Source organism: Carettochelys insculpta, chromosome 23 (assembly GCF_033958435.1).
Source record: "Carettochelys insculpta isolate YL-2023 chromosome 23, ASM3395843v1, whole genome shotgun sequence".
Classification (NCBI taxonomy): domain Eukaryota; kingdom Metazoa; phylum Chordata; order Testudines; family Carettochelyidae; genus Carettochelys; species Carettochelys insculpta.
This window is the reverse complement of record NC_134159.1, coordinates 551,818-578,329: the sequence shown is the minus strand read 5'-3', so window position 1 is coordinate 578,329 and position 26,512 is coordinate 551,818. Positions and strand designations below refer to the sequence as shown.

The window sequence follows — 26,512 nt, the reverse complement described above, 5'->3', positions numbered from 1 at the left end:
TTTGAGCAGGTAACATTCTGAATCTAAATTTTAAGAGGGTTTTGTAATCTTATTTTTACGATGTTTTTAATGCAGGTTAATTACAGCTTCTGTATATAATGTCATATCATATGATAATTTATTTGTTAATTCCATGTAATTTTTCTCTCTCAGTATCGTCATAGTGGCCCTCCTTATGTTGGTCCTCCGCAGCAGTATCCTGTTCAGCCACCAGGGCCAGGCCCATTTTATCCTGGTCCGGGTCCTGGAGAATTCCCCAGTGCCTATGGTAAGCAGGGTGGAGGACTGTGCAAAGTTTTGAAAAGGAGGGTGTTGTGTGATGGTTTTTTTGGAGGTGGGGTTGGTTCTGGATTTTTAATACTGTAAAGCCAAAATAATTCATAGAATTATAGAATTCTAGGGCTGGAAGAGAGCTCAGAAGGTCATCTAGTCCAGCCCTTCTCATCTAGTCCAGCCAATTTGAATTTGAAGCAGTTGCTATATTTGTGCATATTGTGCTTCTGATTGCTCACGCTGTGATCATACACAAAACAGCTTTTTGTTTGCATGAATATTTGCAGAATAACTGTTGTTCATATGTTCTTATTCATGTGCAAAGAAGAGTATTCATGTGTGAACAAGATTATTGGTTATTTGTTATTGTCTAGTCGTCATCATCTAAAAATGGAGTTAGTAGTCATCCTTCTACAAAAATCTTAAACTCAATTACAGAGAGAAACAGCTGAATTTGAACTAATCTGCAAAATCAAAACTACAACTAGGCCTCAATAAAGATGTAAACTGGTTAACACTCTAAAGAGGTAACTTCTTCTCAAAGGACATTCACATCTCCCCATCAACTACATTGAATGGCCACTGTCACCCTTACTGATCACCTTAATTTACGATGGAGAACAACTTAGAACCGTAGAATTATTATACATGGTTTTCGCCTTTTTTGCAGTAATATTCTTACGTATATACCTGCCTTTGTAGTTCTACTCCAGTTCATATGATGAAGTGGGTTTTACTCATGAAAGCTTATGCCTTAATATGTCTGTTAGTCTGTAAGTTGCTGTAGAACTCTTAGTTCTTCTTCGAGTGGTCCCCATGGGTGCTCCACAATAGGTGTCGGGCTTGCCTGGCGCCGCAGATTGGAAATCTTCCAGCAGTTTCTCCTGGATCGCGCATGCACCGGCGCGCGCCGCCCCCCTGCGCGCCCCCGGCTGCATGCACAATCCGGTCCCCGCCAGTTCCTTCTCAACTGCCATCGGCTGCAGACGGAATCCACTCAGGCTAAGGCCAGAGTCAGATTACTTTGTGGTTTTTTTCCATGTGTAATTTGTTGTTTTTCGATTATTAAACAAAAAAAAAAAGGAAAAAGAGAGGAGCAGAGAAGAACAGAGCGGACATGAAAGGCCGTTAGGCCTCCCGCTGCCGCAGGCCGGTGATCATTCTTTGAGGAGGAAATGCACGGATTAAGTGCTAAGTACCCTCTTAACAATAAAGGACTCACCACAATGGCCTCTTCAGGTTTTACACAGCGTGAGTCGTGCTGTGAAGCTATTCCGGCCTCCGTGGGGCATAGCGAAGGCATCCGACGCCTGCGGGAATTGCAGGCTACCCGGCCACATTCTCACTGTGCTCTGACCCCACCCCAGTGCAGAAACGGAGGGAACTCTCCCTGGCTCGATCCTTGCCATGCATCTGCAGCGAGCAGGACGAGCAGAGCGCACAGCTACCGGCCGTCTTCCCTCCCTGGCTCGATCCTTGCCGTGCATCTGCAGCGAGCAGGATGAGCGGAGCACACAGCTACCAGCCGCATACTCAGGCGGCGGCACCGTCACAGGCGGCACAGACCCCCGCGGCACCAGCGGTGCAGGGGTGCCAGGCACGGAGCCTGCAGGCACCGGAGGGGGATACCCACGCAGCACCGCAGCTGACGGTGCTGAGCGCGGTGCTAATAGCGGGGCCGAGATTCCCGGCAGGGGAGGGGGGCGGTGCCGGCCCCGCAGCGGAGGGGCAAGGCAATATCAAAAACCCGGCACCGCAGTCCATTTCTGGACAGGGCTGCGGTGCTGTTAGCACCAAGCCCTCCCCCTGTGATACACACGCCGCACCGAAGGCCTGTGTCTCCACCGGCCCATCAGGAAAAAGAAAGAAAAAAAAAACAAACGCCTTCTCTGTTCCTCCAACCGATGTCACCACGGCTTGGGCCACCTTCACCATTTTCTGGGATTGGATCCCCCTGGAGTACTGTCACAAGCCAGTTTCACCTCTGTCGGTGTCACCGCGGAGGTCTCGCTCTCCCAGACATCGGGGGTACACACCCCGTGAGTGGTCCAGGTCTCCATCTCCAGACCCTTGCCATGCTGCCATGGTCGTCCCTATCAGGCTGGACACAGACAAACCACAGGCCTGCACCCAGGGGCAGGTCCCCACCCCCGGCCGCTCAATACCCCCGTGGGCGCTCCCGATCGGGGATGGAAACACAGTTGTCTCAAGGGGAGTTAAATTTAGAACCCCGGGACTTTCCTTTACAATCCTCCAGCGAGCAAGTGTGTCATCGCCTGCGGGAACCCGAGGGTTCAAGGGAGGCTTACCTTAGGGGTTCCTCCTCATCCTCCCCAGACAAGGCCATGGCCCCCGGGGATGTCTCTCCCCGGGATGACCTTAAACAGTTTCAGGAGCTGTTTTAAAGGGTGGCTTTCACGCATGACATTTAAACGGCAGAGGTGCAGGAGAAACATCACAAACTCCTGAAAAATCTGAGACCCCCGGCTTCATCCAAAATTGCTATTCCGCTGGACGAAGCCATTCTGGAGTCAGCCATTACTATATGGCAGACTCCGGCCTCTGTTCCGCCTACGAATGGGAGAGCGGATAAGAAATACTTCGTCCCTGCAGAGGGCATGAAGTTCCTCTTCAGTCACCCACAACCAAATTCTTTGGTGGTCGGGTCGTCCCAGCAGAGGTCAAAGCCTTCTCAGTACAAATCGGGGGATCAGACAAAGATGCTAAGAAGCTAGAGCTGTTTGGCAGGAAGGTATATTCCTCTCCTATCCTGCTATTGATAATGGCAAATTATGGGCACACCTAGCAAACCATAATTTTGATAATTACTCCGGGCTTATTCCCCTCATGGATTCACTCCCGGAAGACAAAAAGCCGGTGTTAAAGGCGATTGTTCAAGAGGGCTACGCAGCATCGCAGACAGGAGTCCAGATTGCCCTGGACGTGGCGGACACGGTGGCACGCTCAACGGCTACAGCAGTGGTCATGCATAGAGAATCCTGGCCCTAGACATCGGGTATCTCGAGGGACCTTCAGGCGAAGATCGTGGACCTTCCCTTTGATACACAAAAGCTGTTTTGCAGACTCAACCGACTCGGTCCCTCACTCCAGTAAGGACTCAAGAGCTACACTTAGAAGCTCGGGCATTTATACTCCCCCATACAGGAGGGAAAAATTTTATCCTCAGCAAAGACGCTACGCTTACAGCCACAGCGTGCTCAGTATCAACAGGGCTACGGCCACGGGCGCTATCAATAGCGGCAACAGTACAGAACCCCTAGGCAACGTTCTCAATAAAGCCGTACGCCCTTGGGTCACGCCTCAAAGGCAACAAGTTTGATGGGTATGTCGGGGGCTGCACTATCAATACCCTCGCTCAATGCCACTCTCATCTCGTGTTCCATCATCGCCTCAGACTGTTCCACTCCCAATGGCAAAAGATCACCACAGACATATGGGTGCTGGAGATCATAGCCACGGTTGCGCGATCCCCTCCCAGTCGCTTCCACCGACGAAGCCTCCCACCAGGCCTCACCTCGGGGCGCTGCCACGAGGCGAGGCTCAAGCAGAAGGTGACCCATCTTATGTTCACAAGTGCGGTGGAAAGAGTGCCGGAATAATTCCAGGGGAAGGTTTTTATTCACGCTACTTCCTATTGGGGAAGAAAACGGGACACCGGAGGCCCATCTTAGATCTTCGGGGGCCTCAACAGTTACTTGAGCAAGCAATGGTTTCGGATGAACACAGTTGCCTTGATACTCATGGCACTGGACGATGGAGACTGGGTTGCAGCACTCGACTTACGAGATGCTTACTTTCATATAACAATCCACCCGGCACACAGACACTTCCTCCGCTTCACGGTTGGCCAGGAGCGCTTCCATCACAGGGTTCTTCCGTTTGGCCTCTCCTCAGCCCCCAGAATCTTACCAAAACCCTGGCAGTGGTGTCAGCCTACCTGCACAGACAGGGGGTGTTTATTTTTCCCATATCTGGGCGACTGCCTGCTAAAAGGGACCTTGAAGGCAGAGGTCTCACGCATGATACGCGTCACAGCGGACACGTTTGTTCGCTGGGCCTAGTCATCAACCTCGCAAAGTCAAAGTCCGAACCCACACAACATATAGAGTTCATAGGGGCACGCATAAACTCTATCACAGCATAAACTCTATCACCCTACCCGACGCCCACTTCCGTGCAATCAGTTCGCTGGTGCAAGTCATTACATACAGCCCCACGGTGCCGATCTTACCGTGCCTACAGCTGCTGGGCCATATGGCGGCAGCAACGTTTGTGGTACAGAATGCCAGGTTGCACATGTCAAGCCCGTAGCATTGGCTGGCGAGTGTTTACAAACCGGCATACCACACTGTCCACAGGGTGGTGTCGCCCACAACAGAGGTGCGCAGATCTCTGGCGTGGTGGGAAAACCCCGAGAATCTGCTAGTGAGGGTGCCTTTTCACCAACCACAAATTTCTATTTTTCTTACTTCTGACGCCTCCCACATGGGATGGGGAGCGCACATCGGCGACAAGGTAACGCAAGGGCTATGGTCCCCTGCGGAACAGACACTGCACATATCCATACTGGAGCTCAGAGCAGTGTTCAACGCCTGGAAACATTTTCGAGATTACCTGCATGGCAAAGTAGTTGGGATTCAATACCAACAATACCTCCACTATGGTCTACATCAATCGATAAGGAGAAGCACGATCCTGTGCCCTATGTGCGGAAGCACTCCGATTGTGGAATCGGTGCATCGCCAACAACATAACGTTGAAAGCCTCGTACTTGCCGGGCGCGCACAACGTGAATGCAGACCAGCTGAGCAGGCGCTTCGCAATCATGCACGAATGGCAGATCCGCTCCAATCTGCTACAGCGCATTTTTCATACATGGGGGTTTCCTCAGATCGATCTGTTTGCCACCCAGTACAAAAAAAAAAAAAAAAAAAAAAGTGTCCCCAGCACTGCTCCAGAGCAGGAGTGGGGCGGGGGTCCCTGGGGGACGCATTCAGTTTTTCATGGAAGGGCTCCCTACTTTACGTGTTTCCCCCGCAGTGCTTATCCGCAAGGTCTTGCACAAAGCCAGAAGGGAGAGAGCTCGCACGATACTCATATTCCTGCTTGGGATCGGCAGCAATGGTTTCCCTACAAGCATGGCTAATCCATGGCTCAGCTCCTTAAAGAGCACGTGTACGGAGGGAGCACAACAAGTCCTGGAATGTAGCCGAAGGACCTCCACCAGGAGGACTTACAAGCACAAACGGACTCATTTCACAGCCTGGTGTTCCGCCAAGCAGTTAGCTCCCCTTGACGTTCCTGTACTTGTAATATTAGAATACTTATTGGACCTCAAGAGAGGTGGGCTTTCTCTATCCTCACTAAAGGTCCACCTCGCCACTATATCAGCCTTTTCGGCATACAGAGGAAGGGCCCATGGTATTCGCCCATCCTATCGTTACCAGGTTCTTGAAGGGGCTGGTAAACCTGTACCCCCCTCGGAAACCGCTTCCACCATCGTGGAATTTGGGCTTGGTGCTCAGCACGCTATTGGGTCCACCTTTTGAACCATTAGCCACAGTTCCCATACGTCTCCTTACGATAAAAACAACCTTCCTCCTTGCAACTATGTCAGCCAGCAGGGTGAGTGAGCTCGCGGCAGTGATGGCAACGCCGCACTGCACAGTATTCTCAAAGGAGGCGGTAACCTTAAGGCTGCACCCAGCCTTTGTTCCAAAAAAAAGTCTCTCTGGAGTCCAGTCTTAACGAGCCAATAGTTTTACCCTCGTTTTACCCGAAGCCTCACAGCTCCGGCAAGGAGGCACGCCTGCATCTCCTGGACGTGAGGAGGGCGTTGGCCTTCTACACAGACAGAACTAAGTCCTTCTGGAAAACAGACAGGCTTCTAGTCTCTCTCGCTCCTGGGTCAAAAGGAGAAGGTCTCTCTTCCCGGAGAATCTCAAAGCACATTGTGCCCTGTATAACAATGTGCTTCGAACTTCGAAAGACTCCTTTGCTGGCCCCGCCCAGGGCTCACTCCACCTGGGCGGTGGCGGCGTCAACAGCCGTATTCAAGGGCATCGCGTTAACAGACATCTGTAGAGCGGCGACCTGGTCATCCTATGACACCTTCGCCGAGCATTATGCCCTGCCTTGGGTATTCTGAGAGGATACCTGTCTGTCGACAGCAGTCCTCTCGGGGGCAAGCTGCACATAAACCGATTACCCATCTCCTTACTTGGGTTACTGCTGGGTAGTCACCTATTGTGGAGCACCGATGGGGACCACTTGAAGAAGAAAGAGAAGTTACTCACCTGTAGTAACGATGGTTCTTCGAGATGTGTCCCCGTGGGTGCTCCACCATCCTCCCCGCTTCGGATCTCTGTCTGGTGTTTTTGAGGAGCATCTGAGGCGGCTGGTCAAGGAACTGGCGGGGACCAGATCGTGCACGCGGCCGGGGGCACGCAGGGGGGCGGCGCGTGCCGGTGCATGCGCGATCCAGGAGAAACTGCTGGAAGATTTCCGATCTGCAGCGCCGGGCGAGCCCGACCCCTATTGTGGAGCACCCACGGGGACACATCTCGAAGAACCATCGTTACTACAGGTGAGTAACTTCTCTTTGTCTATCATTATTTAGTGTTATTACATCTTAAGGTCTAAGCTCCGTTAGGTTGTGCACTGAATATATCCATAGCCATCCAGCTAACATTTTCTATTCATTTTCCTCCTCTGTGGCAGGAAAGGGGGGGCAGAAGAGAATCATGTGATTTGGATGGCCAGCCACATGCCATGAAGAACTAATAGTCAAAATAGTTTGTAAACAGCCCAAAGAGTGAAATTATGTAAAAATGTATATTTGTCAAAAATAAGCATGTTTTGTGAATGATTAACTAAGAACAAAGGCTAAAATTATTCATAACTTACTTGTAACAAATTATTTGGCCTGCAAGAGGTTTGTTTCATGGAAGGAGAATATGCGTTTATTGTGGCTGTGACTTAGGATGGTAGTGGAGTTTTGTGGGAAATGGTCCAAATATGACAGAGTTGTAATAACAGATTAAATGTTGACTGTTACTGTGTTTTACACAAGCAAAGATGTGGCATGAAGGAGCCACCATATTAAATTAATTCACATTTTGTTAGCAGGATATTTTTGTGGAACCTAAGCCAGTATGTTTTAATGAGCTTTTTAAAATGACAGTGAAATACATTCCAGAAAGGAAGTAAATGCTATCCTAATTTCTCTTCTTTAGGGGTTACTTGGTGAAAGCTCTGCAAGATGCTTTTCAGGAATTTTCTTTCCTCCCAACCTCCAGAAATTCTTCCTGCATAGGGGTAGAATTTGTCCTTTATTTTAACCATAGTAGTAGTGGTAGGCATCCTTCAGTCTGCATAGACTATGGATCACGCCCTTTAAAGTTTCAATTGAGGACTTCATTTACAGTGTCTGTTGTGACTATAAAGACCCACACGAGAGTGACAGTCCTTGCTGCATCTCTTGCAAATGTAGTGGGTGTCTGGCAAGTCCTTATTGTGCTTTCTGTGCGCTCGCTTCTCCTCTGCTAGCTGTCTGATCTTCAACTCGCCCTTCTGAAGGCCCTTGTGTAACCCCTGCCTCCATCTGGTGCGGTCGTCTGCTAGATCTTCCCAGTTGTCCAGCTCGATGTCTACCTCTCTGAGGTCTCTCTTGCAGACATCTTTGTAATGCAACTGGGGGCATCCAGGAGGTCTTTTGCCAGAGGCTAGCTCACCATACAGGATGTCTTTTGGAATCCTTCCATCGTTCATCCTGTGGATGTGGCCGAGCCAGCGGAGTCGACGCTGCCTGAGGAGAGTGTGCATGGTTGGGATTCCAGCTTGCTCGAGGACGGCAGTGTTGGTCACTCTGTCCTTCCATGATATTCCAAGGATGCACCTGAGGCAGCGCAAGTGGAAGACGTTCAGCCTCTTTTCCTGGCGGGCATACAGGGTCCAAGTCTCGCTGCCATAAAGGAGGGTGCTGAGGACGCAGGCTCTGTAGACTTGCATTTTGGTGTGAGTGTACAGCTTGTTGTTATTCCACACTCTCTTGCTGAGTCTGGACAGAGTTGTGGCCGCTTTTCCAATCCTCCTATTTAGCTCAGTGTCCAACGACAGCGTGTCAGTGTTGGTGGACCCTAGGTAAACGAACTCGTGGACAACCTCTAACGTATAGTTGTCAGTGCTGATTGATGGTGATTCAGCAACATCCTGATCGAGTATGTTTGTGTTCTTTAGGCTGATGGTAAGCCCAAAGTCCTTGCACACTTTGGAGAACGGATCCAGCAGTTTTTGAAGCTGGTCTTCTGTGTGAGACACTACAGCAGCATCGTCTGCGAACAGCATGTCTCTGATGAGGACTTCTCTCACCTTAGACTTAGCTTTTGCCAGCACAGATTAACAATAATCACAACTAATGCCTAGTTAATATTTGAAATTATATGGTTAAATTTTTTTTTTTTTTGCTGAAAAAAAAATTTTAACCATATAATTTCAAATATTAACTAGGCATTAGTTGTGATTATTGTTAATCTGTGCTGGCAATATTTCTTTTAAAAAGTGGTATCCGTTTACTAACATGAGTCCATTTTTCCAATTTCTTCCTTGTTGTATTTGGGTGAATTGTAGGATTAGGTAGCCTGTAATAACATCAATGCTGTGCTGAGGTTTACTGTATGCAGCAATAGGAGCTAGGTGGGCCAATGGAAGCCATTAGGGCATTTCATGTAGGTGCGGGGGTCTAATTAAATAGATCTTATTGCAGAGTTGATGCTCTGGTTAGTAATATTGTGTAGGACAAGAAATATAATTTCTGGGTATTTTAAAGTAGAGTTGGAGAAGCTATGTTGGGTTGTGGTGTTTGTCAAGTTTTGTTTTATTTGCTATTTGGTACATTTAAGCTATATTTGAAGGGACCTGAAATTGTGGATTTTTATTTTATTTTGGTTTTAGTATTAACTTTCACCAGATTTCATCAGACTCTTTAAAAAAATTGTGGTGATTAATGGGAATATTTTGAAAAATTCTCAAGAACATTCCCAACCCACCACAGCTGTTCAGTTTCCTGGCCCCCAGAATGGTGGGGAGCTGGGAACAGGGGGCAGCCTGGTTCCCATCTGCCTGCCACTTGCCGGAGTTGGGAAACCAACCAGCACATGAGCTGGTCAATTTCCTGGGTCCCACAAGTGTTGGGGAGCTGAGAACCAAGCAGCAGCCTGGCTCCCAGCTCCCCTCCCCTTGCAGAGCCAGGAAACTGAGCAGGGCAGCAGGCTTGGTCAGTTTTCTGGCTCCAGCCAGTGGAGGAGAGCCTGGAACCAGGGTCAGCCTGGCTCCTGGCTCCCCTCCACCTCTTGGAGCCAGGAAACTGACCAGGGCTGCTGTCCTGCTCGGTTTCCTGGCTCTGCAAGTGGATGGGAGCCAGAAACCGGGCTGCTGCATGGTTCCCAGCTCCCTGCCACTCTGGGGACAGGGAAGTTGCTTCTGTCAGGGATGGCAGCCTGACTCTTGTTGCTGATACTGACAGGAGCAGCTGCCGCCCCTTACAGGAGCAGGGAACCACTCCTGTCAGGGGTGTCAGGAGTCAGGCTGCAGCCCCAGAGAGGACCAGTAGTCATGCAATGTATCTCGAGGGTTTACTGTATACAAATTATTAAAATTGCTTAAAACCGTGATGGAATTATATGTGTGGTTTTAAGGAATGCTGAATCACTTCAAATGAAATAAATTGTAATAAAAATAAGTTTTTCTTAAAGTGCTTGCTCTTTGTTTCAGCCACAAGGCAATGTGGTGCCTTATTCCTGTGGGGAAGTTGAGCTTCATTCTCTTGTACTCACTGAGACTTAAGGCGTGGATGTTGACCTCCTTTCTGTGCTGGTTTCCTTTTGACGTTGCAAGAGGCCTCATCGAGATGAAGGCAATGAAGTTCCCTGCTGCCTGAGACAGGCCACTGCCCCTTCCAGGACAACTGTCCTCCATAATGGGCCCCTCTGTCTGTCTATCATCCATAATGGGCCCCACACCACACAGAATCCCAGTACTGCTTCCATGAGTGCCACAGTTCTGACTTATGGCACTTGTCTGACTTGCGACACTGGTCTCATAGTTTGACTTCTTGGTGCCGTTCCCATTCAAGCGCATCTTCCCAAGAGTGGTCCATGCCTCACTATCTGGCACCACAGAAGTATTATGCACCAGCTCCAGGTGACATATCACTGTCCGCTAACTTGGCCATGCCATGGACTTCCCACTCTGTGTTGCAATCATATCCCTCAGTGGTGGCAGATGGGAATTTTCTGAGTCACTATAGGGGCTCGTTTGCATACTTGGCTTAATCTAATTCTTGACCTTCCCCCCCACCCCCTTGTACCCCTCCTTTCTCTGATTTGCTCACCTTGATAATTTTTTTCCGATTTGTCCTCCTTGATTACTGTTTTTGGTTCTCTGTGCTTTAAATATTGAGTCTCTTCTGGTCTGGCTATGGTCTGAAGAAGTGGGTCTGTCCCACGAAAGCTCACCTAATAAATTATTTTGTTAGTCTTTAAAGTGCTGCTTGACTGCTTTTTTGTTTTGATAAATGTGGATATGACTCTAATTCTGATACACTTACTTGGAAAATACATGGTGTAGCTTTAATTTTTTTTCTGCCTGCGCTCTTGTTTGGTTTTTGAATCTCTCCCTACTTTGACAGCATTTTCCTCTTTTTTGTTTTTTTTGTAGTTTGAGAAGATGGTTATAGTTCCTTATGTGTTCTGCTGTGGTTTTTTAACAAGTGGGCTGCAATCTTTTAATCCCAGTCTATTCTGAGACTGCCTGGTCTGCCAAGCTTTAGTTTGCTGAGCCATGGCAGAGAATCTGCAGTGGAGCTTTCTATAACATGATTAGTGTAGCTTAATTCCTTCCAGGCAGACGAGGTCTAGCCAAGGAGAATGCCAGCACTATAGCTGAATTGAGATTTTTACTGTATCGTGCATCTGTCTCCTGATACCATTTCCTGGATTCGTACGTAGGCATGAGTACTATTTAGCTTTTCACTGAAAGAGTAAGCATGGTGCCAGGCAATGATCAGAGTGTTTGGAGACAAAGAAGCTGAATGTGAAAGTGTTTAATTGGTGATTATAAGTAAGAATCAGATAGCATCGAATTTATATGAAAGCCCTCTTTGTCTTAAGGGGACAAGATATACAGCTGTTCTTACGCAACTGTACTTGTAGGAGTATGAGCGGGAGGCCAGGCAAGGCAGAGGTTAATCAAGGCCAATCAGTCCCACCCCGGTTCACTTGCAGCCAGTGTCAGGCCTGGAGGGGTATAAAAGGAAGGAAGCCAGCCTAGTTTTGGCTGGCCAGCCAAGAGGCAGGAGCTGGCTCTGAGGCAGCAGGCCCCAAGCCAGAGCTGCTACCTGGTCAGCCACAGGAGGGTGCAGCTCAGGACCCTCCTCCAGGTACTGAGGGGAGTGGGGAACCCCTCCTCTCCCAGGGAGCCCCTCTCCTGCCAAAGGGCGAACTAGGTTCTTGGGGCCACGCCCCAAACTTAACCCATAGACTCTTGGGTGGGGCTGAAGACCCACCCAACAGGCTCTGGCTAGGGGGCCTAGCCACTAGGCCATCCGGTCCCAGGTACAAACTGCTCACTGTACTGTTATCTTTTTATCTTGCTGTGGCTATGTCTACACTAGCCAAAAACTTCGAAATGCCCATGCAAATGGCCATTTCGAAGTTTACTAATGAAGTGCTGAAATACATATTCAGCGCCTCATTAGCATGCGGGCAGCTGCGGCACTTCGAAATTGACGTGGCTCGCCGCCGTGCGACTCATCCAGATGGGGCTCCTTTTCAAAAGGACCCCACCTACTTCGAAGTCCCCTTATTCCTATGAGCAGATGGGAATAAGGGGACTTCGAAATAGCCAGGGTCCTTTCAAAAAGGAGCCCCGTCTGGACGAGCCAGATGGCGGCGAGCCGTGTCAATTTTGAAGTGCCGCGGCCGCCCGCGTGCTAATGAGGTGCTGAATATGTATTTCAGCGCTTCATTAGTAAACTTCGAAATGGCCATTTGCATGGCCATATCTAAGTTTTTGGCTAGTGTAGACACAGCCTGTGTGACACAAGTAACTGCTGCTGGTCTAGATAGTAAGGTTGATGTTCTTTATCTTAAACCTGAGAACTTTGTACTGCGTGTAATTGCTAACCAGACATCGTCTAAATATGTGATAAGTCCCAGATAACCAATTCACCTTTGTGATTTATTGTTTACTTTGTCAGTGCATTCTAGGAAGATGTTGGAAGACAGTTGAAATGGGGAAATGGAAGTAAGTGCAGATAAAACAAGTACTGGTTAACCTCTCTAATCCGTAATTCTCTTATCCAGCAGATTCCATAATCCAGCATGATTTTAGTTAACCAGACAACCACTTAGTCTCGGTGTGGCCAAGTTTCTTGTGGTCCCATAAAGTTTGTTTACGGCCACCAGTCCTGGCTCTCAGTATTCTCTGCTATTATTTATCTGTAATTTACCCCTAAATGTCTTATAAGAGCCCAGTAAGCAGTGGAAGTCTTGGTAATGTGTTAGAAAATATTGACCTTCCATCACCTGGTAAATTATCTCATCCGGTACTGGTCAGGTCTCATGAAATAAAAGGGAGGAAAATAAAGGGACTGAAGAAGGCTAATTTACTACAGAATCCAGAGAAGGACCCTTACGTTTTCCCAGTTGGCAACTTATTTATTTCCAAAGATTGCTCTTGCTTTTCAGGATTTGTTTTTTTTTTTCAAATTTCCTTTTTAAAAGAGGATTCCTATTAAATTCCATAATGTGGTCTGTGAATATCTGGTCTCTAGATAGCTAGGTAATCAAGAAACTGTACGCTGTTAATGTGTGTAGTGCACCTATCTCTTCATCTTAGCCAAACTCTTCCACTCAGATGGCATTACTGGTCAGAAACCTGAAGCATCTAGGAATTCACATAATCAAATGGAAGCAACACAGGGTACTTGCTGATTTTACAGTTTAGCAGGAGAAATGGAATGAAGTAATTATATACAACCCTAAATCAAGTAAAAATAAAAAATACTCGTACTCTGGTATTGTGCAGCAATCACCACAGGGGGTGGTGGTGGTGATGGGTGTGGCACCAGACTCAGGAGATCTGACAAGACTTCCTGTGCACCCTCTGATAGATCACTTAGACTATGTCTGCATGACAGACTTATTTCAAAATAAGCTTTTTGGAAGTAGCACGTCTAGTCACAAAAAGGCGCATTGAAATAGTGACTAGCTATTTCAAAATAGAGCATCCGTAGGGACTGGATGCTGTTTTGAATGTAAGGCCACCTGAAAGTAGTTTCAGTCAGGGCACCGAGTCAGCAGTTGTTTACTGTGGCGGTTGCCTGGGGCTGCCTGAGGCTTCTGCTCAAAGGGACCCTGGGCAGCCATTTCACAGGTCTCCCTGCTTGCTTGCCTACCTCTGTGAGGAACAGCAAAGCATTCACGAGTGCTCTGGTTGCCCTGACCTAAGGCACCACTGCACTCCCTGCCATGGAGCTGGAGCTACCCCCAGTCCGTCTTCAGCCCCTGCTGCTCTTTCTGCAATTTATGTAGCACTTGGTGCAGGCTGACACACAACTGTTGGAACCTTACCCTGTCTGATGGACCCTCCTCAGGTAGCTGGGGGAGCAGAGCCAGCAGCTGGAGCTCGCTTGCTGCAGACCGTGCCCTTGGCATCTGGTGTCTGGACACCAGTTCAGACTAGTGGTACTGCATTATCCTGGAGTTCTGGGGAGACCAGCAATGGCTCCAGAACTTCAGGATGACAAAAACCACCTTCCTGGAGCTCTGTGAGTGGTTCTCTCATCCTTGTGGCTACAGGAGACACACATGAGGGCCTCCAGCCCCCTGCAGATGCGTGTTGTCATTGCCCTCTGGAAACTCGCCACACTGGACAGCTACGAATAAATTGGAAACCAATTTGGTGTGGGGAGATCAACATTGGGCTTCTGCTAATGGACTTAACGTGTGTTATTTCAGAGTAACTCTCCCATGTAGATGTAGTCTCAGTGCCTCTTTTCCCCCTTGTAAAATGAGTATCAGAGCACTGCCCTTCTTCTCAGGGAGGCATAATTGTTTGTCAGGCAATCAGTTACTGTGACGATGATGGCTTTATAAATGGTCACATGTTCGGTAACTTCAGAAACACTGTCACTTGTCTTCAGTAAATGAATTCAGACCTCCACAATTGTTGGTCAGAATTCTGTGCGATAGCCTTGGCTTTCACGTGTTTGAACATGCTTCCTTTTGTGTAGCCGCCAGCCTACTGTGTTGGCAGGTTGGAAGCTGTTGTATACGGTTCTGTTCTGAGCATGCAGCCTTCTTCGGCTCCTTGCCATCTAGTTTTCCACTCTGGGAAAAACAGCCCTTGTAAGTCAAATCCGATCACATTAGATTGAGGGTTATTGTGTCTGATTGGCTTTCAACCCTCATTTTTGTGAGGAAAAGGCTCCTTTACTCTGCTTTTGATATAGCATGCAGAGATGCAATAAGGAATTTTGTCAAGGAAAATGCCATATATTAATTTTATTTTCATCAAAGCCTTTACCTTATTATATAATAAACCAGATTACATTTGAAGTCAGTGCAGAGCGCACAACCTAGCTCCTTTTTGGTCTAAGGGTCACATCAGGGAATGGAAATTGTATGGAGGGCCATGAATAAGCATGAAATTGGGGTTTGGAAGTGTGTGGAGAGATGAGGATTGTTTCTTGGGGTGCATACTCTGGGATGGGCCAGGGATGAGGGATTTCGGGTACAGTAGGGGACTTCTGAAAGGGAGCGAGTGGTTTGGAGGATGGGAGAGGGCCTTTGGGCTGGGAGAGGGGGTCAGAGAGTATGTGTGTGTGGGGGGGGGGGTGAGGACTCTAGCTGGGAGTGTGGGCCTTGTGAATGGGCAAAAAATTGAGGTATCAAAGGTGCAGGAGGGTGCTCTGGGCTGGGAGTAAGAGGTTTGCAGGGTAGGCCCTGAGCTGCACCTACCTCTTCAAACAGCCCCTGGAAGCGGTATCATGCCTCCCTTCCAGCTGGCGGTGCGATCAGGCAGCGCTGTGCACTTCTGTCCTTCCTCCTGTCCTCTCCTTCGTCTGCAGGCACTGCCACTGCTCAAGGGCTGGATTAAAAGGGCTGATGGGTTGGATGTGGCCCATGGCTTAGATTATGTCCTCAATTAGAAGTGAGCAGGATTTTCTTACGAGTTCACCTGAATTCCAATATGCAAATATCAGCCAGCTTTGCTATGTCACCTTCATTTACCTTTGTCTAGATTCCAGGATTCTCTAAAACTGACTGCTCAGCCATATGAGCCATCTTGTTTCTAGTAAGGAAAAGATTTCTAAAGATTGTTGCATACTGGTGTTGACAGTTTAATCAACAATGCAATATGTATTTTACAGTTGTAAGCTTGCTTATGTTTTGCAGCGTAAGAACAGAACCCAGCTCAGTTTCAAATTAGGTTGCAGTGGCAATTGTAATATCTAAGATATAGTTTGATTATGGCTTTTTCTGTGCTGAATAAGATACCAATTTAGTTTAATTAATTCTATGTAGATTTTTTTCCCCAACTGTTGAAATGGTCCTTGCATCTCAATAAAATGGGAGGAAGAGCATATTTTCCTTTCCATTAGGGTTGGCTGATTTCAGTTGCGTCTTCCATACCTCTAGAAAGTTGATACATATGGCCATTTCCCCATTAACAAAAAACAATTGGAATAGTGACTCTCTATCACTTGTCTTGTAATGTTGCATTCTGATTTGATAGACACGGGTGAATTTGCACATTAGCTACTTAGCAAATGAGGTTTCTCAAAGGAATTAGAGGGAAGATCTGAAGACTTTCTTTCACTTAGTGCTCTTCACTTTACAAATGAACTGAATATACATTTCTTTCTTTCTGTGATTTCCTAGGAACACCATTCTACCCAAGTCAGCCAGTGTATCAGTCAACACCCATCATTGTGCCTGCACAGCAGCAGCAGCCCCCCCCAGCAAAAAGGGAGAAAAAAACGGTAAGAGCCTCCAGTTCTGGTACTTTCTTTATGCATCTGTGTCTGATATAGTGAGGCTGAGACATTGAAGGGGACACACTGATATAAAATGCAAAGTTAAACTCAGATTGTTTCTTCCTTGACAACCTGTGTGTCTTTCCGGGCTCCCTTTAGGCTCCTTGTTAATGCAGAACATCTGATGATGAGTAGAGCATCCAATGACATCTTATTTTCCAGTCTTCACCATGTTGTATGTACTGGATGCTGGTTTCTTATTCTAACTATAGTAAACATGAAAACTATTTTTTAATACTGAAACTGAGAAATTAATGCTTAGTGATTACCAGACATAGTTTGAATTTATCTAGCTTAACATGCCTATGATTGAAAGCAAAAGTAGGGAATACATGATTGAATGTATTGAAGTAATGGAGACAGAATTGTCTTAAAGGAAAATATTGCCATGAGTTGTTATCAAGATAGGAATGATTTTCATATGTCTCAGAATACACGATGCCTGTTTATTTGTATTTCTTAAAATCAACTTTGATGTTGAATGAAACTTTGTCTATTGAAATGGAAAAACAGAGCATATAACTGGGTGGTACTTTTATCATGTACACACTAATGCGGTAATAAGTTTAGGCACTGACCCTGTGGGTGCTTTGAGGCTGGAGCATTGCAAGGGAAAAATTAGTGGGCTCTGAGCACCTATTGTCACCAAGCTCCCCCTCTGTCTCCCTCTTCCCCATGCCTCTCTCCTGCTGGTTTCCCTACTGATCACCTCCTCCGGGAGGGCTGGGGAGGAGTGGGGACAGGGCGCACTCAGAGAAGGTGGTAGAGTGCAGGCAGAGCCAGGGCTGTGCTTGGGGGATGTGAGTGGAGTAGGGGTGGGAGCAGGGCAGAGGTCTGTCATCCCCTGGCAAGAAAGGAAGTCGACGTGTGGTAGTAAGTCCTTTTTCCTAGTTATTCAGCAGCTCTTCATCATCAGCTTCATTCACCAGCAGTCCAAAAAATGACAAAGATAAATCAGTACTTGTGCCATGGTAGTGAGCAGGGGTGGCCACTCATTGACCAAGAGGGAGAAGAACTGTTCCCTGAGGGGCAGAATCTAGCCCTGCCCCCTTACCTGACTGGACACTGTATGTACAAAAGCCCCAGCCCAAAGCTCAGTTGAAGCCCAGCCACCAGAGAATGCAAATGTCAAACCTCAGCTCCCAGGTTAGGAGATCAGTATAGCCCCATGACTGGCCTACACTGCCAGGCCTCATTGAAGAGGAGGTGCAAGCTGTGTTGGAGACCCCACTTTAGCAATGCACAGTGGAACCTAGCCTGTGTCCCTGTGAGGTTTGAGCTGAAGGGTGAGTCTGGAAGTGGCCCAGGAATAGCTGGGTCAGCATGTTATGGTTTGGATCCCTGCTGACTTCAGTGACAGACTGCTCTGCAACTATTAGAGTTCTGGGCCGAGGCATAGTGGCTTGGGCTATCCCTATCCTTCAGGTGGCAGTCTCCCCCTCTTGCCATTCTATGTACGCACTTGGGTTTGTTGGCCCTCTGCCTTACAAGGAGGCTGACCTTTGTGAACTGTTTTGTGTTTGTTGCCCTAACCTGAACCAGGGTGTGAACTTAGTAAGGCCTGAGTGCAGTCCCAAGCCCTCAGACTGTTCTTTGGTGTCTGACAGCCATAAAAATCAACTCAAATGTAAAGACTTACACTTGATAAGAAAATTACAGTTTTTGTATGCTAATAAAATTATATTCAATGTACAGTAGAACCTCAGAGTCATGAACTGACTGGTCAAGCACACACCTCATTGAAACCAGAAATAAACAATCAATCAGCCGCAGACACACACAGAAGTAAATACTGTACATCACTGTACTGTGTTAAACGTAAACTGTTAAAAAAAGGAAAAGATACAAATGTATAGACAAGATGGGAAGAATTTTTGTGCTTGTTTCATTTGCATTAAGATAGTTAAAAGCAGAATTTTCTTCTGTATAGTAAAGTTTGATAGCTGTATTAAATCTGTAATCCTTTGTAAACTTGAAATAACAAACATAGCATTTTGTTCACAGTTACAAACATTTCATTTAAGAGCAAAGTCCATTGCCATGGTGTTCGCAACTCTCAGGTTCTACTGTGACAGAAAGTGAGAAGTTTTAGATGGTTGTTAAAGTTTCTCTCAGGTCTTTAACAGCACTTTCAGCTAGCACTTTAATGGAGTGGACCATTCTGTTAAAGACTGGAGAGTTTGTGTCCTGCAGAAAAGAGACTTTAACAACAATTTACAGAGAGAATGATCAGAATGAATATTCATATTCAAATTTGACACATTAACATGTGGTTTGAACAGGGACAGCAATTAACTGACCCATTATAACAATTTTTCTGATTTGTCAACCTTGATAACAATTTTTGGACCTTTGTGCTTTATATATTGAATCTCTTCTGGTAGGGCTATGATCTGAGGAAGTGGGTCTGTCCCACGAAAGCTCATCACCTAATAAATTATTCTCTTAGTTTGTAAAGTGCTACATGACTGCTTTTTTGTTTTGATACGTTGGAAAGAGTTCCATTGTGCCAGAAGAGCATCGTTGAAGACTCTGGTTGACAACCCAGAGATGGCTTTAGGCAGTCGCTGAAATTATGTCCCTGCTGCAACAAAAGACCTGTGGCATGGCTATAAGTGACACAGATCAGCTGACTTGGACAGAGAGAATGTAAAATCATAGCACAGACATTGTGGCTTGGAGAGAGCCCAGGGTCTGAGACCCCTTCATTGGCAGTGGGTCTCAAAGCCCATGTTTTAGCCAGAGTCAGAAGGTCTACACTGTTTTTAGCCTACATCCTGAGCCCTGCAAACCAAAGTCAGCTGGCTACACTGCAAAGTTAAGGCACCTTAATACAAGTCAACATCGGGGGGAGGGACAGTTTGGTTTGAGCATTGGCCTGCTAAACCTAGTGTTGTGAGTTCAATCCTTGAGGGGGCCATTTAGGACTCTGTGGCAAATTGATTTAAAAATAAATCTGGAAGGGATGGGGTTGGTGATGGGTCCTGCTGTGAGGGCAGGGGACTGGATTCAATGAACTCTGAAGGTTCCTTCCAGTTCTATGAGATAGATAGGTATCAGCCTCCAATTTCAACAAGTTGATCATGCATGTCCACACTACACTCTTTATGTTGGTGGAGTGCCTCCTCACTGGTAGGCTTGTATTGATGCACAGAGCACTACATAGTGGATAACTATCCCATAGTGCAGATAGCTGTGTGGAATTTTGAGTTGGCCTTGCATTGGTTTATGAGACCAAAACATTGGCAAGGGTGATTATGGGAACATGGCTTTAGCCTCCCGTGATGCGTTTATCACTCTTCCTCCTTCCTTGACATCAATAACAAACAAATTAAGACTTTTTGCACTTTTTTTGTAAGCCTGGATGCTTCTTCAAGTGATTGCTCATGTGCATGCTGATGTAGGTGTGTGCGCTTGTGCATAACGATTTCCTGGAAGATTTATCTTCTAGCTGGTAGCTGTCAGGTTGGTGCAGCCACCCCTGCAGTGGCACTGATATAGTGTCTAATATTGGCACTTCCTGATCTGCTCCCCCGCTTAGTTTCTTCTTGCAGCAGTGTCCCTTCCTGGAACTCCCCTTTGCTCATGTGAGCAGTTGTCAGTATCTTGTAGATTAGTCCTTATCTGTAGTTAGTTCTAATTACTTGTTAATAGTTTTAAATAGTTTAAATAGTTCTGTTAGTTAAGTAATTAAATGGTTGTAATTCTTCTTAGTTGAGTAGTTCATGGGGCCCCAAGTAAATAGTCTATGATTCTATCAAAACAAAAAGCAGTCAAGTAGCACTTTAAAGACTAGCAAAATAGTTTATTAGGTGAGCTTTCGTGGGACAGACCCACTTCTTCAGACCATAGCCAGACCAGAACAGTGGGTCTGTCCCACGAAAGCTCACCTAATAAACTATTTTGCTAGTCTTTAAAGTGCTACTTGACTGCTTTTTGTTTTGATAGTGTATAGACTATCACGCCTTACTCTCTGTTACTATTCTATGATTCTGTGATTCTATGAAAGGGACTGCTCTCCCTCTTTGAGGCCTCTATGCTGGGGCATGCCAGGGTCATAGAATCACAGAATCATAGGGCTGGAAGGGACCACAGGAGGTCATCTAGTCCAGCCTGTTGCTTCAAGCAGGATCGACCCCAACTAAGTCATCTCAGCCAGGATCCTGTAAAGCCAGGACTTAAAAACCTTGAGGGATGGAGAATCCACCAGCTCTCTAAGCAGCACATTCCATTGCTTCACTGCCTTCCTGGTGAAGTAGTTTTTCCTAATATCCAACCTATTATAATCCTTCTGTTAACTTCAGACCATTACTCCTTGTTCTGCCATCTGTCACCACTGAGAACAGTTTTTCTTCAACCTCTTTAGAGCCCACTTTCAGGAAGTTGAAGGCTGCTATTAAATCGCCCTTCAGTCTTCTGTAAACTGAATAAGCTCAAATTTCTCAGCCTCTCCTCATAAGTCATGTGCTCCAGCCCCTCATTCATTTTCGTTGCCCTCCACTGAACCTACTCCAGAACATCCACATCCTTTTTATACTGGGAGGCCCAAAACTGGACACAGTATTCCTGATGTGGCCTCACCAGTACCAAGGAGAGGGGAACAACCACTTCTCTAGCTCTGCTCCCAGTGCTGCTTCTAATGCACCCTAATATGCCTTTAGCCTTCTTGGCTACAAGGGCACTCTCTTTACTCATGTCCAACCTTTCATCCACCAGAACCCCGAGGTTACTTTCTGCTATACTGCTGCTTAGCCAGTTGATCCCCAGCCTCTAACAATGCTTGGGATTCCTCTGTCCCAAGTGCAGGACTCTACACTTCTCCTTGTTGAACCACATCAGATTTTTTTTGGCCCAATCCTCCAATTTATCCAGTCACTGTGGATCTTAGCTCTACCCTCCAACATATCTTCCTCTTCCCCTAGCTTGGTGTCATCAACAAACTTGCTGAGGGTGCAATACAGTCCCTCATCCAGATCATTAATAAAGATGTTGAACAACATCGGCCCCAGAACCGAGCCTTGTGGCACTCAGCTTGAAACCAGCTGCCATCCAGATATTGAGCCATTGACCACTGCACATTGGACCCGGCCGTCAAGCCAGCTTTCTATTCATCTTATAGTCCATGGATCCAATCCATACTTCCTCAACTTATGGGCAAGAATGTTGTGGGAGACTATCAAAAACTTTGCTGAAGTCAAGGCATATCACATCCACTGACTTCACCATGTCTACAGAGCCTGTTACCTCATCACAGAGGTTAATCAGATTGGTCAGGCAGGACTTGCCCTTGGTGAATCCATGTTGACTACTCTTGATAACTTTCCCTTCTTCCAAGCACACCAGAATGTATTCCTCGAGGATCCCCTCCATTATTTTCCGGGGATTACAGTAAGGCTGACCGATCTATAGTTCCCTGGATTGTTGTCCTTTCCTTTTTTTAAAGATGGGCACTACATTTGGTATTCCTGGTCGCTTGAAATCATGGTAAGGTGGAGATAGCTGGGGCTGATTCATCACAGGGAATGGATCAGAAGGGGACCCCACGGTTTCTAAGACATGGGATGCGATTCTATGACCACCACCCCTAAGAGAAGATGATGTGTTGTGGTGGTTGAATACTCCCTCCTAAGAGGAACAGAGTCATCCATTTGCCTTCCAGATGTAGATTCCGAGCAAGTTTGCTTCTTACCGGGAGCTAGAATCCAGGATGTTATGGAGTTTCTGCCAAAAATCATGAAACCTGTAGACCGTTACTCCTTCCTAATTCTCCACGTAGGAAATAATGATACAGCCAAGAATGATCTTGACGAGATTACAGCGGGTTACGTAACCCTAGGAAGAAAGATCAAGGAATATGGAGCATGAGTGGTGTTCTTGTCCATCCTCCCTTTGGAAGGAAGGGGTCTGGATAGGGATTGTCAAATCGCAGAGGTAAATTTGTGGTTGCGTAGGTGGTGTTGCAGAGAAGGATTTGGTTTCTTTGACCCTGGGATTCTTTTTCGTGAGCAAGGATTGCTGGGAAGAGATGGGATCCACCTAACAAAAAGGGGAAAGAGCATTTTTGTGAGCAGGTTTGCAAACCTAGTAAGGAGGGCTTTAAACTAAGTTCGTCCAGGGACAGTGACACATCCCTGAGGTAAGTGGGGAAGGAGTAGGGAACAATAAAGTAGGTTTCATGGGTGAAGAGGAGAAAGTGGGCCAGTCAGTCACTTCTCTAAGGTGCTTGTACAGAAATGAAAGAAGCCTGAGAAAAAAACAGGAAGAATTAGATGCCATGGCACCGTCAAAGTATGAGGTGATTGGAATAACAGAGACTTGGTGGGATGATTCGCATAACTGGAGCACGGTAACGGAAGGTTATAAACTAGTTATGAAGGACAGACGGGAGAAGAGGAGGAGTTGTGCGCTATGTGAGGGACCAGTATGGTAGCTCAGAACTCCAGTATGAGGAGCGCGAAAAACCAGTTGATTGTCTTTGGGTTAAGCTTAGAAGTGGAAACAATAGAGGTGATTTTGTAGTTGCTGTCTGCTATAGACCACCAGATCAGGGAGATGAGTACTTCTTCAGTTAAGTAAGAGAAGCTTCCAAATCACAGGCCCTGGTTCTAATGGGAGACTTAATCATTTGGACATTTGTTGGGAAACCAATACAGCAGCACACAGACAATCCAGGAAGTTTCTGGAGAATGTTGGAGATAACTTCTTGGTACAAGTGCTGAAGGAACTGATCAGGGTCCGTGCACAACTTGACATGCTGCTTACAAACAGGGAAGAACTAGTAGGAGAAATAGAAATGAATGGGACCCTGGGCTGCAGCAACCATAAGAGGGTAGATTTCATGATCTTGACAAAAGGAAGAGAGGTGAGCAGTAATATACAGAGCCTTGATTGCAATTGAGCAGACTTCAAGTCTATGAGAGAACGGATTGGCAGGATCCCTTGGGAAGTGAAGATGAAGAGGAAAAGAGTTCAAGAGAACTGGCGGTATTTTAAAGAAGTCTTGCTGAAGGCACAGGAACAAACCATCCCACTGCATAGTAAGAAATGCAGATACGGTAGGCAACCAGCCTGGCTTAACGTGGAAGTCCTTGATCAGCTTTACTCAAAAAGAATGCATATAAGAAGTGGAAAATTGGACAGCTGACTACGAAGGAGTAAAAATATATGGCTGGAAAATGCTGTGCAGTAATCAGGATAGCAAAGGCGCAATTGAAACTACAGCTGGCAAGGGATGTGAAGGGTATGAAGAAGGGTTTCTACAGGCATGTTAACAATAAGAGGGTTATCAGGGAAGGTGTGGGGCTGTTACTGAATGAAAGAGGTGACCTAGTGACAGATGATCTAAGAAAAGCTGAAGTACTCAATGCATTTTTTGCCCCAGTCTTCACAGAGGAGGACAACTCCTACACTACAATGCTAGACAATGCGGTATGGGAAGGTGGAGGGCAGCTGTTGGTGTGGAAGGAACATGTCAAGAGCTACCTAGAAATACTAGGTGTACATCAATCCATGGCTCTGAATTTAAAGGGTACTGAGGGAATTGTCAGAGATCATTGCTGAGCCTTTGGCCATTATCTTTGAAGACTCTTTGGAGGTTGGGACAGTTATTTACTTCCATAACTGGTGTTCTTTGAGATATTTTGCTCATGTGCATTCTAAAACCCTCCCTTCTTTCCCCACTGTTCGAGTAGCTGTCAAGAAGGAACTGAGCAGGGGGTGCGGGGAATGATGCCTACATTGGGTGCTATATTGGCACCACTCTGATAGCTACCAGATAAGGGAAAAATTAAACCTTTTCCATAAAAAAAACAAAAGTTACAGAAACATCTACAAACAAACCTACAACAAGTCTTTGGAGGAGTTGCCAATCCACTCGGATTGAGTATGAGTTGTTGTAGGGAAAGCCGAAAGGAAGCTTCCCCACAGATGAGTCTTCCCTAACCTAGGACATCCACCTAGTTTGGTACGTGGAATGTTTGGACCATCTATCAAGTGGGGAAGAGAGCACAGATTACAGTGGAGATGAAACAGTACAAGCTTGCAGTTTTGGGCCAGTGTGAGACAAAATGGACATAATTTGGACAGCGTCACCTGGTGAGTGGTGAAACCCTCATCTACTCAGGACACAAAGAAGGGGGTGCACCAACCCACAGAAGGTGTGGGCTCAATGTTATCAAGAGAGGCATCTGGTGCTTTAATGGAGTGGACAGCAGTATCATTACACATCATCACGAAGAGATTCTATACCAAAGTGTGAATGGTACTTATTGTGCAGTGTTATGCACCAACCAACGAAGCAGCTGAAGAATGTTAAACAGATTTCTAGGAGAAACTACAAAGCGTGGTGAAGCAGAAAGCAAAGAAGGATAAGTTGATGGGCGACCTCAGTGTGAAAATTGGAAGCATAAATACAGGCAGAGAGCAGATCACGGGAAGAGAAGGCCTGGACAACGTGAATGAAAATGAAGAGTGCTTCAGTGGCTTTTGTTCCTTCCATGGATTTGTGATAGGTGGTAGTGTTTTTCCACACTAAAGGATTCACAAGGTCATGTGGGTTTTACCAGACCACTAGTGAGAAAACCAGATTGATCACATCTGTATCAGCAGTTCTTTCAGAAGATTGATACAGGATGTCTGCACTAGAAGAGGTTCAGACTACCATTTGGTCATGATAAAACTCAAGTTCAAGCTCAATAGTACACCACAAAAGGAATCAAGCCAGGAGTGAGATTCAACACAGAGCAGCTTAAGAATATAGAGACAAGAGCCGGTTTCCAAGTGGAGCTGTCCAACAGATATGCATTTCTGGTAAACCTCATCCCAAAAGATGCTACTATGGAACAAATTTAGGAGCACCTGGAAAGAAACTTGTGATAAAATATAGGGAAGGATGAGGAGGACAAGGTGTCACAAAGGATGGATCACAGGAGAAACTGTGAGAAAAGCAAAGGGAGGAAAGGACAGAAGAGCAGCAGTCAATAAGAGGAAAACAAGAGCAGCCAAGGTGGAAGCTCAGAGACTATATTCAGAAGCTGACAAAGGATTTAAAAGGCTGTAAAATTACACAAGAAGAACTTTGTGGAAAACCTTGCACAAAAAGCTGATCAAGGTGCAGAACAAAAACTTGAAAGAGCTCTATAACATCACATGGAAACTAGCTGGGTCACAGCATACAGTCGATCAGCAAGTACAGGATAAGTATGGGCGTGAGCTAACGAATCAAAGTGAGTAGCTCAATAGGTGGAAGGATCACTTTGAAGAACTAGTGAACTGGCCTGTGCATGTGGAACCTCCTGAGTTACCTGTAAATATAAATATAAATATAAATATACCTGTAAATATACCTCCGCAAATTAACTGTGGCAGACCTACAAAAGAAGGAATCAGAAAAGCCATTGCCCATCTGAAAAGTACCTTGTCCACACAACATCCCCACAAAAGCAATCAAGGTGTAGGTAGTGAGATATCAGTCAACATAATGTATATTTTATTTGGAAAAAATTTGAGACACTGAAGAGATCCCACAAGACTGGAGATAGTTACCTTATCAAACTTCCAAAGAAAGGCAATCTGAAGGAATGCAAGAACTGGAGGGGCATTGCTTTACTGTCTATTCCAGGAAAAGTATTCAATAAGCTTCCGTTGGAAAGAATGAAGACAGAAATTGATTGACAGCTGAGGGAAGATCAGGCCAGCTTCTGAAGCAAGAGATCATGTACTGACCAAATAGGAACTCTCAGAGTGATCATGGAACAGTTGGAGTGGAGTGGAACTAACCCCCGTACATAACTGTCATAGAAAAAGCCTTCGACAGCACTGATGGAGACACTTTGTGGAAACTGCTGCAACATTGTGGCATCCAATCAAAAATTATTAACTTGATTCGTTCAACATATGGACCCTCGACATGCCCAGTTTTTCACAACAGTGTCTTGACAGAATCCTTCAGCATACTCTCAAGGGTGTGACAAGGTTGCCCATTCTCACTTTCCTCTTCTAGATCACAGTGGACTGGATTGTGAACAGGACAACAGATGGCCATCAATGAGGCATTTATTGGACACTTTTGAAACAGCTGGAGGACATTGATTTAGCTGATTATGTCACCCTCCTTTCACA

The 26,512-nt window shown here is 46.3% G+C and overlaps 1 protein-coding gene across 16 annotated transcripts in view; it reads left to right on the top strand.

Annotated features, from left to right (window-relative positions):
* Window positions 1-26,512, top strand: part of EIF4G3 (eukaryotic translation initiation factor 4 gamma 3) — a 505,170-nt gene that overhangs the window by 157,276 nt on the left and 321,382 nt on the right. For all 16 annotated transcript variants that reach the window (XR_012642393.1, XM_074976024.1, XM_074976018.1 and 13 more), the window contains 2 exons: window positions 154-268; window positions 16,239-16,339. Coding sequence is in view for 15 of the 16 variants with exons in the window: in XM_074976024.1 (XP_074832125.1) it covers window positions 154-268; window positions 16,239-16,339 (216 nt within the window). In the remaining variant the exon portion in view is untranslated. The remainder of the gene's footprint in view (window positions 1-153; window positions 269-16,238; window positions 16,340-26,512) is intronic.